Raw genomic sequence first — 18,542 nt, 5'->3', positions numbered from 1 at the left:
ACATATACTAGAGCTGTCATTTGTGAGAACTGCTATCTCCACCACCATGATAAATTCATATATACAGTTCCTGTCACTTGCCTAATCATGAAATTCTGTCAGATGTTTAGTGTAAGAGTGGTTTTTTATGCTTTCTCAGTCCTTTGTGTATAAACGGAACTGTGATTTGCAGCGTTGCAAAGACAACAAGATATTATTTTAAACATCATGTGAAACTTTCTTGGAATTTACATTTGTCTGTCTTGTAACGAGTCACTTCCATTTTATCTTCCTGTCGCCTGGAATGAACCAGGAATGGAAATGTAATTTCCCAGGGGCTTTAAAAAATGTGGGGAGTATTAAATGCAGTTGAAATTAAGCGATTAATAATTTAGTTTTAGGCCATGAATCAACTTCTTGTGATAGCGCAGACCATATGCAACCCTGGAAACATTAGTGGAAACAAAATACTCAGGAGGTTCAGGGAAATAAAACACTTTAAAGGGGAAGTTGCTGAACCTAATTAAACCTCAGCCTTCTGTTATCTATTTCATGCTTCCTATTTGCACCAAAGTTTCTCTGATGTATTTGCTAGAGAAATGTCATCTCACTTGACAGCTGACAGGCAGCTTGTATTGTATCAGAGCTGGAGAGCAAAGAGGAGCATAAAGCAAAGAAGAAGCTCTGTGGATGTTCATCAGACCCCTTCCTTAAAAAAAACCCACACTTTAAGAGAGTTTTTCCAACAGATGCAGTAAGCCTTAGCAAATAGGCCTTGTACCATTTTCTCCCTGCTTCCCCTAGAGGTAATTATCTTATTCCATCAATAGCGCTGTCAGAAATTGGGCACATAATTCAGCATTTAAATGAACAAGCAATGTAATATTTCCTGTCTCCCACCGGCATGTTTTGCAGCTCACATTCTTCTCTGTCACTCGCTCGCTCTTGATGTATGTCCTGGGTGCAGTCCTTCAATGCCTTCTTTCCCCTGTGTTTCATTACAGATGTTGGCTCCGACTTGACACCTACTTCATTTGGAGCTTTATAGGACCAGCGACCTTGATAATTATGGTAAGAACTCCTAATTAACTACTCCATCTCTCAGGTCAAGAAATAAAACTTTTGCTGTCCCTTTTCTCTTTATCTTTAATTTACACAGATTAATTTGAGGAAGGCATGTTCTTCTTTGACCCTACCTGGCATAGCAATTAGATCCTCATTATGAGAGGCTCTTGGCATTGCAAAATACTTGATCAAAATGGACCAGAGAGCTTCAGAATGGGCACTTGCAGAGTTTGGTTTCTACCACTGGACATTTAGAAGTGCCAAACTGTTCTGATGCCACTCACTGCTTACACCCTTTTTGAATTCCAGAGTGAAGTTTTGCACTGATAATACAAAAAAAAAAAAAAAAAAAAAAAAGGGAAAAGAAGTTTGATGAGGGATTTCCTAACCAGCAGAAGTTGAAACTTGTGTGACTTCATGTTCAGCACATTGCCAGTATATCAGCTAACACAGCAACAAGGTAGAGAACCCAACTTTAGAGACAGCTGGAGTTTCCTTATACTTTAATCGCTACAATATGGCTTAAATAAACCATCCTTTGTTTTGACTAGGCTACAGTTTGGCTAGCCCAGAAAACCAGGCGCTCTCATTTCAATGCAGACATTGTCTCTGCTTCTTCTGCTTCTCCTGCAACTTGGGAGCCATTTCAGCAGCCTTCCACATCAGGAAGGGGGCCATGCCACCAGCTACAACTATTGAGGGTCTTTTCCCCTTAAGCAATTCATTCATAAAAAGATATCTCGTCTTTTTAAATATGTCCCAAATCCTAGACTGGGCTTTTTGGGAAACTCCTTTCCAGGAACTGGCCACCACTGAAGCATGGAAACACCATCACATCTTTTACAGAACAAATCAAACCCTTTTTTATTTTTGTTTTTCAGCTTTGCATTGTGCTAAGCAACAGTTTTTATTTCCCTGCCCATCTGCCCCATTACAATATGTTTAAAAGGTGTATTCACAGAAAAAAGATGCTTTTATGCTTCATTACAATGGGGCTGGCTAAGTGAGATGCTTTGAGTGACTTTTCACGACTGTACATGTCTCAGACACAGAGAAGCCCTTGCAGCAATTATTTTTAATTTTCCATAATGCTCTTTGAAGCACTACAGTTGAGGTTAGAACTAGCCTTGTATCAGTAGTGCCACAACTGTGGTAAGGCTGTGGCATCACCAGTCCTGTAATCTAGAGGCCAGGTCACCTTAAAAAATGCTTAGAAATTTTCTGTGATTCAGTCACTATAAAGCTGTACCATGAGCTAATTTCCTACAGTAACCCATCTGTTACAGAGAAGGAGCTGACTTTCTCCCCACCATGTTGTGCTGTGTCACATAATCCTTCTTTTTTTTCCTTCCCCCTCCATTACAGCTTAATGTCATCTTCCTTGGGATTGCTCTCTATAAAATGTTTCATCATACTGCCATACTGAAACCTGAATCTGGATGTCTTGACAATATCAAGTAAGTGGTTTTTCTCTGCCTGTTTCTGTCTTTTCCTGTTTATTCCCTCATTCCTCTGAGGTGTGAAACACGGGAACCAGCTCTGCCAGCAGCAGTGCTAACCAGGGATAATACCTTGGGCTATGGCACTGCAAAGTGGTTTCTAAAAGATACCAGGTGGCTGATGATGAAGCACTATACTGGGATTTGGCTGCAATTGTTGGCATTTTCAGTTCAATTTTTCATGAAGGAGGCAAAGCTACATTTTCTGTCCTTGAAGCAGGTAACCTTCTAGTCTACGTAAAGGAAATTCTGCCCAATAATTACCAGCTAATTATTGCAGTCTCTACAGGGAAGGTGTTGAAACTGTTGATTATTACTCCTTCTGTGTGTTCTGAGGGCAGGTGCCTTACTTGTTTTCTGTTTGTTTTGGCCCCTGACAGATTCCATGACCCAAATTCTCCCCCAGAGTCTGATATTGCTTTCATCAAAGTTATCAAGGATTTACCTGGAGCTGCCCACATCAGTGGGTGGATGTGCTTGCCAGCCAAAGCATGTTTTGCCCTTGTACTGGGTTAACATCTGAGCCTGGGCATCTTACTGTCTAGCAAGCTGCTTCATTATATTGGTAGAGTATTAGTCTCTGTCAGTGCCTGTTTATTCAACTACCTCTGGCTTTAATTACTCTCTTCAAAAACACAAGCCAGATTTCAGGTGCAGCGCATGATAAAATTGGGAGCCGCTAATTAATAAAACCATCTAATGAGCTTCAGGAGGAAGAAATTGTTGGGAGTCGGCACTTTACTGCTCACGCAGGAAAGGAGAGCATGGTGCAACGTGGCTTGAAGTGGGTTCTCCTGTCTCTTTCATGGTAGGAAAGGGAGAAGAGGCATAAGGGGAGCTCGTTAGAAGATGTCTGAATTGCACACTTGCAAGGCAGCTCTCAGCAAGGCTGGTGTTCTTATTGCTGAGCTGCTCTTGCAGATGCAGCTTTAATTTAAACCAGGTCAGGGCCCCCCCAAAAACTTTCTCAGCAGGCAAGGCTTGCAGTGCCATTGGTGCACCATGACCTGGCATGGTCCTTTGGGTGAAGTTTTAGTTTCTTAGGTGCAGCTTCTCCCTCAAGGGTTGGGAAGAAAGGGAACTGGAATCTGCACAAATGCAGGAGACCCCAGTGAGCTCAGACCTCAGAGTCCTCATTTGTCCGGGTCTTAGGGAGTCTGCTCTGCAGGGAGCCTCAATTTCTCCTGCCATTGCTCTGCTATAAAATGAAATTAGAGGAGCAATCCCTCCTGGATGTCCAGGATTGATCCCAAAAAGATAGTCTGTCATTTGGTCTTGGATGAGGCATTGAAGGCATGGTACATTTAATAGCATTTATCAATATGGCTACTTGTCAGGCATTATTGCTGTGGGATTACTCGTTGAGAACAGTCTCTCTAAGGTTACCCACACAAAATCATCTTACAGTATGACATTTAAATTAAAAAGTGGGAAGAAGAAAAACAACAAAACCCTTATAATTAAAGCTGAAATAATAAATGCCTACTGAATAATCTTCTTGAGCTAATCTCTAGTATCTTTGTTTAAATGCCAGGAATTTATACAACCAGTTGCATCAATTATAATGTCATTGTAAAATATTTTATAGGTTCTTTGGCAGATGAGTGTCTATTCCTGATTTGACTTCATTAAAACGTTTTGAAAACACAAGCAATTAAAATACTTTTAAGTATGTTGCTGATACTCTTCCAAATGCGTTGCTTCGTTACAAATTACTTTTTATGCTTGAGAAAATAAGAGCAACATAATATAAACTCAGGAAGACCCAAGGTTCACCCCAGGAAGTTTATCAAACCAAGCATTTCAGAGCAGACTTGATTGTAATTTCTGAATACCTAAGCAGGCCATCATTAAGTCTCTAAATTCAAGACATATATTGTCTCAGTGTTGGATGTGCTTGAGTTAGGAAGAAGTGCAGATTTGTAACAGAGAGGGGAATCCACCTTGGAGGGAGGTTTCCTAAGGGAAGTGAGGGTCTTGCAATCTCAAGGAAAGTTTTCAGTAAGATCATATTTGTCTTCTAGATACAATAATAGTCTTGTTGCAGGTAAAATCATAGTCTTCCTGCACAGTCATTGGCTCTAAGTGAGTTGTAAAACATGGATGTGTTACAGCAGTTCCAGAATAAAAAGCCACAGAACATTTATTTCACAGGGGACCACAAAGATCCTTTCTGAGGTACCCTCCATGGGTCTACAGGGTTAATAAAAAGGCACCCAGGTTCCAGAGCCTTGTGTCTTTTTGTCTCAGTTTATATTTAATAAAACAAACTGAACCAAGGGCCTGCATTGAAGGGCCCCTTGCTGCCATCTGCATGTGACAGCTTTACAGCACATGGAGAGCTGAATGAGAGCTTGTTCTCCCAGCTCATTTCCTAGCATTACTCTGTGTTAGGCTGTTGTGAAGCTCTCGCAACATAAATCCCGAGCCTGTTTAACAACAGCAAAATACTTGATTCCCTATGGCAACGTAAAAATAAAGGCCATAAAATATTTTAATAGGCTGTTAATAAGCGCCCCTGCAATCTGGTCCTTGCCTATGTCACTTTAAAGGTTAGAAATACATTATGAAGTATAGAAAATAGAGAGCCAAATAACTCCACTTAAATTAATGAACTTGATAAGGGATCAGGTGTCACCTGGGATACCTTTAATTACTGCACCAACAGAAAAACCATTCAAAGGGCAGTGTCTGAACCAGATGTTGTGTGGCTGATAGATTTGTAGGCACTGTGCAAAGTTGTAAAAATAAACTTCCCTAACCTTCAGGAACAGTCCCTGGATTATTGTGCCAGCATGGGATATTGTGACATTCCTGCGGTGGGGCACTGGTTACCCAGGGATTACCCAGCAAGAGATTTGATGAGTACAGAGCTGGTTTATATTTGTCCTTGTTAACTTTTCTAGCTTAGCCCAGTATTTCAAGAGAGAAGTAGAGTAACTACATATGTGGGTCCTTCACCCTGTGCCAGTGGCATCCTCCCTGTATGACAGGTTGGTACTGAGCCAATTCAGTGGGTTGTGCCCACTGAGACAGCAAAATTCGTGCTCTAGTCCTGCTTTTGAGGCATGTAGCCAGGAAAAGATGTGAGCCTGTGTATGTGGGATATGTTGTTCAGAGATGCAAGAATTTCTGTGCCTGCTACTGATGCCAGGAAGATCTGGTCTTCCTTTTCATAAGAGGTACCATCCCCAGAAATAGCATGCTTTTACCTAGGCCCTTGTGAAAAATTCTGTTTGATGTCTTCCTTCAGTATATTTACACAGAATTTTTAAGGATTCATTCAGAATGAGGTTCTCTCTGCCCTTTAATAATCTCTTTAGTATGAAGCGTCACAGACAAGAATGCTCAAACAGCTACCTCTTGGGTGGTGTGTGTAGCTTCTCACCATGCCTCGCCAAACACAGACTGGGAGGGGGTTTTCCTTCCCAGCCTTTTACAATGGCTTTTTCTGGGTGCTCAAAATCCACTGTGGCCATTGCTCTTTCATCTGTGTGTGGCTTGTTGGCAAACACAAGTGGGCAGAGATGGGCAGAGAGGAGCGTTGTTTAGTCCTGGGCAGCCCTGCCCACATCACTTGTATCTCACTCCTGGCCCATCTGAGACTAAAAGTGGGATACAAAGGGTGCACAAGAAGCCTCTTGAGCACAAACTAATTTGTACCCAGGAAGGTGTTGTTTTAGAAGATTGATTCCCCCAGCCTTTACAAGCTTGCAGGGAAGGCACATCTTTCAAGCCAGGGACTACATAAACTTTTTGGATGGTGAAGGCCTGCTGTGCTGCTTGCACCTGTAGCCTGTGAGGTGGAAACTGTAGGCATATCAGCACAGTATTGATGCATTCTTGCTAACAGATGGCTCCTCATGAGGATGTGTTAGCAGCTGGAATTCTTCGGAGCAGCTGTGAGGCTGTTTTACCGGAGGTTGCTGTTGTGTGGAGTGATTTCTGGAGCCAAGCAGCCCAGAGGCTGTCCTTCGTGCTTTTCCATTGTGCCAGGAAGATGCTGGATGTGCAAAATGTCTCAGATTGTCACAGACAAGCCTACACTGAATCTTTTTCATATTCACATTCCTGTAGGAAGCCTCCTGTGACAATGGAAAATACATTATATGTGAATAGTCCAGCACGCTTCCTCCGTTTTCCATCCATCATCTCCTTTCCAGGTGGTCAGGTGTGTACTGTGGCAGCTTGCACACCAGGTTTCTATCCAACCCATACCAGATGCTGCAGCACAACAAACCATCCCCATTTCCAGATGCTTAACCACCATTCTCTGTGCAAAACAGGATTTCAGGTGGAGCCTTTGCATTGTGTGGCAGTGCAGTGCTTGTTCTGCAGCCATTTAAATACTGCTCATTCAAATCATCGTGGTTATAGTGAAGGGAAAAAAAAGAAGAGCTACACTGATGGTAATCCAGATGCACTCTTGAGGATATATAGTGAGATCTGAGCTTTTGTCTTGCTGCAAGCTCTCATTGTGCACTGTGAGGGGCTCATTAGTTAATGACATGGGAAACTGCTGGAAAATTGGGAGGGGAGAGCAGGCATTCAGCTGACAAAAGGCAAGTTCTACAACCAGTTTAAGGGGGTTGATCAATGGGGGTTGAGCAACTGCTGCACCTGAAGTTACAGTGGACTTTTCCAAATGGCTGGAGGGGAGAGGATCTCTCTCAGGAAAGACCAGAAGCCATCATTTTCTCTTCCTTACAGATATAACCATTCCTTTGAAGTTCCCACAGGCATCCATCCCTTCTCTCCCTGGTGCTGCCTGGCTGTGGTTGAGTCTGTTAGTGTTTCCCCAGGCCAGACCAGACTTCCTGACATTCTTCTGTGCTGTAGTATGTGGCAACAAGATTTTATTTTGTTTACTTTGGAAGAGCAACACGTCAATAGTAGCTGCCAAGGGCAGTTGCAGACCCATGAAAAGGCAGGCAAGAGGCAAAGGGCTTTGCCAGTTTATTTCCCTTTTTGTCCCATTTTATTGTGTTATTGGTTTAGTCAGGATATAGTTTGGGTTGTGCCATAGGCCACCTGCATGCTCTTTAGAAAGCTCAACATGTAGGGACCCCTTCAAAGAGGAGTATGTGAGGCTGTAGTCCTGGGTTTGCTGGAAAAAAATTATTTAGTGCCGTAGAAACTCACCTGAAAGTCATCCTGGAAATTTAATTTTCTTTCCTTCATACAGGGAGGCCCAGGGTCTTAGCTGGGAGCACCTTTTGTTGCTAAAGAGGCACTATTAATTAGGGACCTTGAGATAGTTTAATCCTTGCATTAATCACTGCAGTTGTGCTGCAGTTTTCTTACTTTTGTGGAAAACTGCTTCTATCCTGTCTTCCACAATGAAAGAATAAGCACTATGTCAAAAACATGGAATTCCCTAGAAAAACATCTATTTATTCTGAGCACACAGGAGATGATGTTTTTAGGCATTGTGACCAGATTCACAAGAACACATGCTGAAATCCCATTAATGGGGAGAAAGCAAAAATGTCCTGCATTGCAGCCTTCAGAAATCAATCCTCAAATGACCAAAATGAGCTCTCCTCAGATTGCTGGCTGCCATGGAAGTTTCAAGTGGCTGCAGCCACAACCCTGAATTAATGACTAAACAAAATCATATATGTTCTCTCAAGTTTCTGAGTAGAAACAAAACTCAAACCATACTCCTTTATTTGTGTTTTTTTTTTTTTTCCATAGAAGTCTCTTACTCAAAGGCTTGCAAGAAATAAATCTAAGAATGCACAACTTAACAGCCAAAAGTAGGAGCCAAACATTAAGATTTAACCCTGATTATTACTATAGAAAACCTTGCAAAGCTCAGTATGGGCTCTTTCAGGGAGTCTGGCCCAGGCTGTGGGAGGTGAAGGATGGGGGGCACCAAGCACAAAACTGAGAAGCCCCTTTTGAAGATCTGCCTCTTTTAAAACAGTTTCCATAGCCTGCTCTCCCCATATGTTGTATGGGTGTAAGTGATTATCTGCTCATTTTCGTGCTTCAACATATGTATTTTATATAAAGAGACATGACTAATCCCAGCCCCCAGATTAGCTTGTCGTTTCAATCCTGTGGGTTTGCTTAAACCATTAAAAAAAAAAAAAAAAGCCTGAGTTAGGTAGAAAATTGAAAACAAAGGTTAAATAGAACTTCCAAAAATCATCTGCAGAAATGTTTAAATTAAATCCTTGATTCAACACAGTGGTATTGTGCTGGCAGGAGCAGAAGTTTACCAGTCTAGTTTTATTTACTCAGCTGATTGAAATGCAGAAAAAAGTAAACATCCTGAGTTTGGTGCAGTGGGGAATGAGTCAGACTTTTGAAAAAGCAAGATTTTTTTTTTTTCTCCTTTGATATGAAGAGCTTACATTACCAATGAAGAACAATAATTTGTAGCAGGTATGCTTTTACTAATGGAAGATTAATTTGTGCTTTGTTCTAGCCATTTTAGAAACAAAACAAAGTAGGAGACAATAAGGATTATTCCAGCTTTTTCTATGGAGATTTAAGATCCTCTATTGGTTTCCAGATCTTCCTTGTTTAATCCTAAAATGCTCCAACTTGGAAATAGTTTGTGATGACAAAGGGTCTGGAACTGAATATTGCATTGTGTTCACCCAGGAGACTGGATTTGCAGAAGAGCAACACTTTAATCCTTCATTACCTCTGGGTTTGTGCTTGCTTGGGAGTGCAGAGGGAGGACATGGTGCAATGAGTGGCTCCAGTTTTTGAGAGCTTGCCCAGCACAGCATCTAGGTGCAAAAGGTCCATTTCTTTATCTTCAGAGTTCTCAGATTTGTGGAGTAAGGGCTGAGAGTCTGGCAACATGAACACTCCCTTTTAGGAGCAGCAAACATGGAGAGGAAGTTTTCATGCATGTCCTGATTAGACATTACAGTGCCTGTACAGAGTGAGCTTTCTTTAAAAAGATTTTCATACAGCTCTACTAACAAAATAGAAAGGATAACTGAGTGGGCTGTTCAGGAAGAGGGCGTTGAAAAATCTCTCCTTCCCACCCAGCTAAATGTGCTATATGCAGCATTTTTGGACTCCTCTGACTTTTTGGGACAGCAGGGTCAGAGCACAGCAGTTCCAGGGATGGCTTCTGGAGAGGAATCATCCATGGAGAGGATGATCTGATCCTAGGGAACCAAGAAGACTCCCGAGCCAGTGTTTGACTCTCCCTAAACTTGGATGAGAAGCAAGTGTGTTTATTTAAAGAGTGCTTGGGACATGCAGACAGCTCATTCTCTGTCACCAAAAAGCTTAAGAGGAGTGTTTTGCAAAGATAACCAAATGATCTAGGCACTTTGGAAGATGAGGAATAGCTTTTTCCTCCTTTGGAAAATGTCCCCCTCTGCAAAGTTTAGATATTAGCCATGGAGTACTGAGCTGGGCGTTAGAAACATCTTCCCCCATTTTCATTGTCCCAGAGTTCAGGCCACAACCTACGTGTTTCATATGGCCTTTAGAGAGAGTACCATGTCTTCATAACCTGATGGTCAATGAATCATAGATTTATAGAATATCTTGAGGATGATTGAAGTCCAGCTCCTGGTTCTACACAGAAGAACACCCAAAAGGCATTTTCCAAAGGCTTCTTGACTCTCTCAGGGTTGGTGCTGTGACCACTTCCCTTGGGGAGCCTGTTCCAGTGCCCAACACCCTACAGATGAAGAACCTTTTCCTAATATCCAACCTAAACTTCCCCTGACAACTTCTGGCCATTCCCTGTGGTGCTGTCAGTGGTTACCACAGAGAAGAGATCAGTGCCTGCCCCTCCTCTTCCCCTCATAAGGAAACTGCAACTACAGTTGTGAGGTCTTCCCTCAGCCTCCTCTTTATCAGGCTGAACAAGCCAAGAGTTGTCTCAGATCTCCCTGGATCCTGTGTAAGTGTTTGAGTCCTCTGGTTAGATCAGTGCTGCTCCTATGTAACCTTCATCTGCATCTCTGCATGAGCAAATAGAACAGGCAGCCTAAAGCAAACCCAAAAACACCAATCGGAGTTGGCACAAAACAAATTATATACAAGCTTCCTACCAAGAAAAGGTATGGTACATTTATATTTTGCCCAAGGGCCAAGTTTATGAGCACCTGAGAGTCAGAAACCCTGCCAGTGCTGGAAAAACATCTGAGACTGCACTTTTATCTGTGTGCCTTTCCCCACAGAGATGTTGATGGCAGCATCTGATTTCATTTGTTGCAAGCTGCTGCTGTTTGAGTTTTTCACAGGAGAGTTTGGTTGATACCTGATTGTTTTGATGTGGGGGTTTGGTTGTTTACCTATGTTTTTGTGATGGTTGTGTTAATGTTGAATGGTGATTGTAAGGCACTAATCTTCACTGAGCTGTATTGTCCTTTCTGAATCTAAAAAAAAAAAAAAAAAAAAAAAAAAATCAATCAGTGGTTATTGATTTGAGAGAGTGTCCTGGAAGATATTTAATACCTACAATCTTTCTGTGAACCTGTAAATCATGATTATTGTTTTAAAAGGCCATGCATTTTAAGCACTTTGTCGGCAAGCCCTGCTGGTGCTATTTGGATAATACAAATGTGTCTAAAGGCTTTGCTGAATTCATATAGTGTGGAAACAATTAGATATGTGGTTACACATCAGTGTGGCTTGAATAATTGTGCCATGCCTTTGCAAAGTGAGGAGGAAGGAAATAAACAGGGTAAGCAATTCTGAGGGTAATTAATTACTTACCGAAAATGAGATGAACTTAACAGAATTGCTCTTTTCAATTGCAATAATTAAGGACAAGTCTGAGAAAGCAGGACATGACTTCCCTGGGTGAGCTGAGCAGAAAGGGATGATGCTTTGCCTTTGGCAGAAAAGTCTAGCCACTGGTTGCCTCAAATCATAGGTTTAGGCATCACATAGAGCCAAGAAAGGTTTGGCCTCATTTGTATGAACAATATTTGCAGATCTACTGGTGGAAATCAAAAGTGGCTATGGCTTTCAATATATATAAAATTACCCTTATGCCAGGTGGTGAAGCCTAAACCTTTACAGATGTTCAAGGCATGTAGAGGCAGGAGTTTCTCCTGCAAATGAAGCTGTGGCAGGCTCACTGATGTCTTGAGGGGACTGGCCACATACTGTCAAAGACAGTGTGGGAGCCAGAAGATAAGACTGGTAAATGATGACTTGGAAGCCTGTTTGATGAACACCAGCAGCCTAAGGAGGGAGATTAGGAAGTCTTTTGGCTTCATGCCATCAAGGTGGTAACTTTGTCACGAAATGCAAAGGCAAAATCCTTTAAGCACTCTTTTATTGCTTGGTATTGATTTTTCTCGCCATGAAGATGCTCCTTCACTAATTAACGATGAACCTGTTTGCTTTATGAGGGGAGTGCTGGCCTTTCCAACTCCTTCAATAAATCAATAGTTCCTAATCCTTGAAATTTCAAAAAGAAAAAAAAAAAAAGCACAACATCCCTACTACTTCATATTGGCAGGCAGAGAGGAGACACAATAGCACACTTTATTTTGTGTTTCCCTCCTGCTTGCCTGCAGGAAACATCTGCCTCTCTGCTTTATTTGCACCATGTTAAAATTAATTCCATGGGTCTTTCTGAATGCTTTTGTGGGGGCACATCATCCATCTGTTTTTATTTGGGTTTCATCACCCCTAACAGCTACTAAAGGTCCTGTATACTCACTGTGGTGTTTTTCCTTGCTATCCAAACAGTTATTTTGGGACCCATGGCATCAGTCCATGTGCTTACTGAATCTTTTCCTGCTATCATGGAGATGGGGAAATACTTGGAATTGTCAAAAGAGTGATAAATTCAAGTTAAATAAAGCTAAAATGTGAAAGGTTGTAAAAAATTATAATATGTAAAGTCAGTTAGTTATGTAGAGTTTTATTAAAGGCCTAGTTTTACTCTAAATGTGGCTCAAAACTACAGTTTGTTAAATTAAAAAAAAAAAAAAGGCTCTTTTCAAGCATAAGAAGACCAGCCATTATTCTTTTTAAATGAGAGCTGAATAGCTGCTTTCTGAAAAAAGAGTTTCTCTGTTCAGCAACATTTTAGAACCAATCTTCATGTGAAGGTAAATTCTTGACTTACTTTTCCTGCTGCAGAAAAAGTGAAAGCTTTAACATTTCATGATATTGCTAATCCAGATACAGGAAAGTCATTTGTTTCTAATAAATTGCAGATTGTCTGTAACTGTTTTGGGCTGTCCATGTATATCCCAACAATTTGGTCTCCTGATGACAAAATGGTGTTTCTTGGGGTCTTAAAAGGACAGGCAGTGCAAAAGGGGTTCCTGAGCTAAGGATGAATTGATTTTGAAATTTCTTAAGAAAATTTAATCAAAACAAGGATATAAGTAGTTAATTTTAGGATTTTTTTTTTAAAGTATTGGTCTGGAAATACAGACCAGATATAGGAAGATAGAAGGTAATGTGAACAATCCTTTCTCATCACTGAAGGAGAAGGTACTCTGGGAAATTGAAAGACATCTAACTTAAATAAGATTTTGAAAGAGTTTTACATGATGTGTAATTAACCTTAAGAAGTCTTTGCCCCAAGGTAAAGTCAGGGCTTTTTTAAGATTAGAAAATGAATTAGGTATTTATACAGCTTGGTAGACCATCCACTATCCATCATCTGGGCTGCAAAGAAACACAAGGGAGGTGAGGTAAGATTTCACAGGTTCAATGAATAATGCAGCCACTAAAGATCAGCTTTTTACCTTCAGGTATTTGAAAGTGGAGCCTCCATCTAAGCCATCATTCAGGTTTCCTCTACAGTCAGTAGAGAAATGCATTTTTTCAGGGAATGGTGAAGCCCTGCCTACCTTAAATACCTATTCCTTTAAGAGATAAATTCCTTTTTGAGAGTTCTAGTCTGACATTATCTGTGGGGGGGAGCAGGGTCACATAATTTAAATGCAATGGGCTTTATCCCTTACTGCCAGCTATTGGATTAATTTAACCAAATATGGAGATAGCACTTCAAATGCAGCATCTCAGGCTGTGCTAGGCTAGATTTTCCAACAGTTTCTGCTTCAACTATTACTTGCCTTTACTACTAGTGAATATAATCTCAGTTTTCCAGTCAGCACCTCCATTTTTCTGGGAACTTGAGGCTCTTCCCAGGCTTTTCTCTTGTCTAAGCAATAGGTTTTATGTATTGCAGATAATGACACAGTATTGCTGCACCACTGATAGGTTTCACAGACTTCACCAGGGATAAAAAAAAACAAAGCATGCTGAAGTAATTTTTGTCAGAAATTGTTGCTAACACAAAAGTTAAGTTTCTTACAACACTTGAGTTGATAACATGAAAAGGATTGTATTTCATGAGAGCTACAAGACACTAAATTCTGTGGCCCCTGGGAGTTAGGCATCTTTGAAAATATCACTTCTTTAGGCACCTGTTTGCTTTGGGCAGTGGGTCCTGGACACATCCACACTGAAAATAGGATAAAAACTGCTAAGGTATTTTTGGTGGTTTTCTCCTCAGCTGCTTTGAAGTGTTAGCCTCAAGCTCACAGGGAATCTGAGTTTACCAGTTTTGCATTTTGTCTGTATAAAAAATGAAATGGAACCTTCAGCTGTCTTGAAGAAATGCTATTATGGGTTGCTGAAAAACTTTGTAAGGGGTCTAGATAGTAACAGCAACAATTCTAATTCTGTACTTTTATAATCTAGTGCTGACTGCTTTTCAGTATAAAGTCTTTACCATAAAACCTGCATGCTTGTGAACACAGTAATAGAAATCCAGGCCCTGCTCCTGCCCACGCTGCTGGACTGACAGCTCCAGATTGTCTCATATCTTCATTTCATTTAATTGCATTGTAGAGGAGCTGCAGGTTGCCAGTATTGACCCAAGGAAGTCTCAGCAGGATGGACTGGCCTGCCTGTGTTGACAGGGGTAATGAGATGAACGTATTGAGCCATCCTACATCTCTGGGACCCATGGGGGTTTCTGCAAGGGATCACAGGTTTAAAAGCTCCATGTCAGTGGGGAAAGGAGGCCTGGGAGTTGTTGCACATCGCCTGCCACACAAGCAGGGTGAGGCACACAGCCTGTACCAGAAGGTATGGGACTCCCCATGGAAAATGGCTGCAACTAATCTTGTGCTCCCCACACTGATAGGAGCTGAGTGATCCAGTTTGGTTTCTTCATCACTGCAGTGAGCTGCTTTTTGCCCTTGCTTGGCAGAGGCCTTTCTTTGCTCTTCCTCATGAAATGGTAGTAAATAGGTCCATGCTTTGTCACCCAGGGCTTTAGAAGTTCCTGATGCCATTATCTCAAGAATGCTGCAGTCTGACTCATAATGTGTCCACTTAGAAGTTCCACTTTGGAAAAGTAAATGGCAATAAAGATACTCCTGTAACATGCTCCCGCCCCACAGGCTGGAGGTACGGTGAAGTTTTGCCACTTGAACACCTGAAAGCCGCCTGTGGTGACTATGCTGGAGTTTCAAAGCTTGTCTTCTCCAGGGACAGCCATTGCATTTGAAAGATATCTCAAAGTCCATTGACAGCTGTGGGATGGTGGCGAGGAGAGGTAGTTGCAGCACACAGCTAGAGATGCCTGCTTCTGTGCATTAAGCCAGCATTCCCAGTAATGTTTCAATTCCCTGGTGTTGGAATCTGTGGTATTGACGATTCCAAGATTGTAAAAAGTCTCTGTCTTTCTGCCCATTGCCAAAGAAGCCATAATTTGTCTGTGCTATTTTCAAGGTTGTTTACTCTTGCTTATCTCTAACATGTTCTGCTGCCCTGCCGCAGCTCTGTCCTGCAGGGCAGCGTGTGGGGCTCTGCCCTCAGTGGGATGTTACAAACATTAAATACCAGAAACTCCCTGTGCTGTATTTACAATAACGTGACAATATCTGTCACCTACACTGAACATTGTGTCCCCAGCCCAAACCAACAGAAAAATGCCAACACTACAGTGAAAGATGGAGGGCACGAAGAAGGAGACAAAGGACAAGACGCACCTAATTTCCTCCATCTTGTCCCCTTTGGACCCCTAATCTAGAATCCTAAAATTTTACTTTTGCACCCGTGCTTCACTCAATTATTACTTATATCAAGCACTCAAGAGCTTGTAATTCATCCTGTAAGATTGAAAACTCTTTTCCATGGACAGAGATAGTCTCTTGGGGCTCTGTACAGGGCCTGACCCCCTGCCAGGGCAGCCAGAGGGAAGCCCTGGATTCCCACACCCTGGGGCAGCAAGCCAGGCTGGCTGGTGTGTTCCAGGCTCACCTGGTGCCAGTCCACCTTTGGTTTAGGTGATGGCTGGTGGGAGAAGGGAGGGGGACTAGCAGTAAATGCTATTCTCTATGTCATTATATTTCTAATGTTGGTGTTCTTGTCTTTATGTCTATGCATTCTTTAGCTATGAGGATAACAGACCCTTCATCAAGTAAGAATGACCTGAATGGCTGATAAATTTCATTTATCAGTGTGGTCTCATGAACCAGCTGTCAGATCAATATTGAAAAATCATTAAAGCTTCTGTCATTCGCTTTTGAGGCAGAAGAGCAAACTGTGCAGGAAAATGGTCAGGCATACAGCTAAGGTGCAGCGTAAATGTGCTGCATGTGTATTGCCAACCAATTGTCACCTTATTTGCTTTATATTCTTTAATTGGATGTTACCTGAATTCAAGGTGAAAGCTCCCAGTTTAATCCTGCATAGTACAGACTTGTTCTACCAATAGCAGCCTGTGGTCCACTGTGCTCTGTCACTGGGATTGCTTTATGGTAGTATAAATACAGAAGCAAATTTTCAAAAAGGTGCTTGGCTGCTATTCCCCATGATTCACTTTCTAGTTAATGGGAGTAGTGCAAGCAAATCTATGTGCATTGGTGGCTCCTTACTCATTGGAGTACCTCCTAATTGTCCCTAATTGTAAACCACCACTGATTTTCAAATGCACCAAAACCTGGATATTTTTGTTTCTTTATTGCAATAAAATTCCACTACAGGAAAGAAAAGCCATGGAAAAGCAGCAGCAAGAGCAAGATAAAAATCTCAAGCTACACCAAAAAAAACTAACTCCCAAACCTGTGAAGAAAGCCAAAAATGCCTAGAAATTATTTACCTTAGGGCATCCGCGCTCTTTCTCCTGCAACCAAAAAATTAATATGCAGTAGCACAAATAGAAGCAAATCAACTTTGCAGTAGACTTTCAGTTTGTTCTTCTGGTGAAGAGTCCTTTGTATTTGTTCTTTCAGTGCCATTCCCATGTTCTGTTTCATTGCTTGGTTGTATTTTTTGCTGCGGATGTGGGATGGAGCTAGTCTCAGTAATCTCCAGGTCCTCTTATTGCCAGGTCTTGTTTTCTGAGGCACAACATCATTAATGTGTGCAGTTTGCACTGTAGGGGGTCTTCTAACCCACAGATTCCTTTCCATCACTGAAGGCAGAATATCTTCAATAAATAATTGTTTCATTCCTGTACACCTCTGCAGCCAAAGGCTCTGTAATCAGATTCAAGAATGGGCTGTGCTTCAGAGCAGAATACTTTTCTGATTTCCAGGGAATAATTTTTAAAAGACTCTGGAAATGCAGGAAGATTTTATCTGGGGATGGGAAAAGTGGAAAGAGGAGAAAAAGGGGGGTTTCCATTAATTTGTTCTTCTTCTTTTTTTTTTTTTTTTTTTTTGTTGTTGTTGTTGAAAAATAAAATTATTTGTATTTTATTAATTGATATGCAACTAGGACAATAGCATGCTCTCACTGATGGTGGAATCTCGGGGAGAAAAATATCTCAAGCAACTACAGCTGTCGCTTTATTTAGCGACTACCTTTCTGAAGGATTGTGAGAGTGTATTTTCAATTTGCATCACGCTAAATATTTATTAGTGGGATTGACTGGAAATGCTTCAAAGGAGCTGTTCTGGTCTGCTAGGTCCATAATAGTGATTTTTAAAGAACTGTCTTAATAAGTGGTTACCTTAGGGAGCTCCTCTGGTCATGTGGTTAAATAATACATATTTTATAAACTTCAGTGGAAGATTTAATGCTGCATTTTCATTCTAATACCTAAAGGAAAAAAATAAAACAAACAACAAAAGGCTTGAATACAACATTGGTATGCTTTTGTTTGTAATAAGCCCTGCTAAAAGGAACAGGAGCTGTAGCTGCCATGGCCTCTCCATAGCAGAGATTGTCTGTCTGACCTCTGCAGGACTGCTTTGTCTCCCCCCGAATTGCTGCTGCTTCATCTTTCTTCCCTTTGTCCCATTCTCTGTTTAGCAGATGGAAGCCCAAATATGCCTAAACCCAGGCCATGCAGCAGTCATCCCATGTCCCCAGCTCTGTTGTCCAGGTTTTCTTTGGTAGAAAGTCAGTGGGAGAAAGCAGGCAAAAGCCTACTGCTCCCCCTATTTGTTGGAACAACATTTGGGGACAAGCAGTAGCTACACCTCTACTCCCACTGCCTTCCTGAGATGGAGCAAGTGATAATCTTAGTTTTATAGCCCATGTGAAGAAGGATTGCCCCTGCTTTTCTCCAGGGAGAAGTGTGGCAGTAGCTCCCACGTTAGCAGAGGTAGTGTGTGAGTGCCTGTACAAGTATACACACTTCCCCTCATCGCAGGGTGGAAGAAGTGTGAAGCAGCATTGCAAAGAACATCCTTGTGTGGAGTGGATCTGGCAAGCAGGGAATGCTTGCCCACCTGCCTGTAGCTGTTTATCTGGCTTACAGGCATATGGGAGACTAGCTAAAATGCAGCAATACATGTGTCTTGGTGTTAAGTGTAAATAAAGAAGCTAATCCAGCTGGCAGTCCTGTGAAACCAGTGGACACTAAAAAAAGTGACAATCAGAGTTGTCATTTCATTTGGTTTATTTTCTTTCACTCCATTTGCAGAAATGACATCTACATACCATTTACATGCACATGCTTTTACATATTTAAAAAAGAGACATTGTGGTTACAAATGTGCTTTGGTTATGATAAATTTCTATGCTCATAACACTTCCACTTCCTTGTATTTCCTCAAGCTTGAAGATTTGTAAACC

General features: G+C 41.5%; 1 protein-coding gene across 26 annotated transcripts in view; it reads left to right on the top strand.

The window, feature by feature from the left end:
• ADGRL3 (adhesion G protein-coupled receptor L3) overlaps positions 1-18,542 on the top strand; it is a 496,522-nt gene that overhangs the window by 438,969 nt on the left and 39,011 nt on the right. For 18 of the 26 annotated variants that reach the window (XM_077782989.2, XM_085579185.1, XM_085579169.1 and 15 more), the window contains 3 exons: positions 984-1,050; positions 2,410-2,501; positions 15,910-15,936. In XM_077782989.2, the coding sequence (XP_077639115.2) occupies positions 984-1,050; positions 2,410-2,501; positions 15,910-15,936 (186 nt within the window). The remainder of the gene's footprint in view (positions 1-983; positions 1,051-2,409; positions 2,502-15,909; positions 15,937-18,542) is intronic. The other 8 variants (XM_085579188.1, XM_085579186.1, XM_077782984.2 and 5 more) reach the window with 1 other exon arrangement.

This window comes from Lonchura striata, chromosome 4, assembly GCF_050655825.1.
Source record: "Lonchura striata isolate lonStrDom1 chromosome 4, ASM5065582v1, whole genome shotgun sequence".
Taxonomy (NCBI): Eukaryota; Metazoa; Chordata; class Aves; order Passeriformes; family Estrildidae; genus Lonchura; species Lonchura striata.
This window is presented reverse-complemented; position numbering and strand designations above follow the sequence as displayed.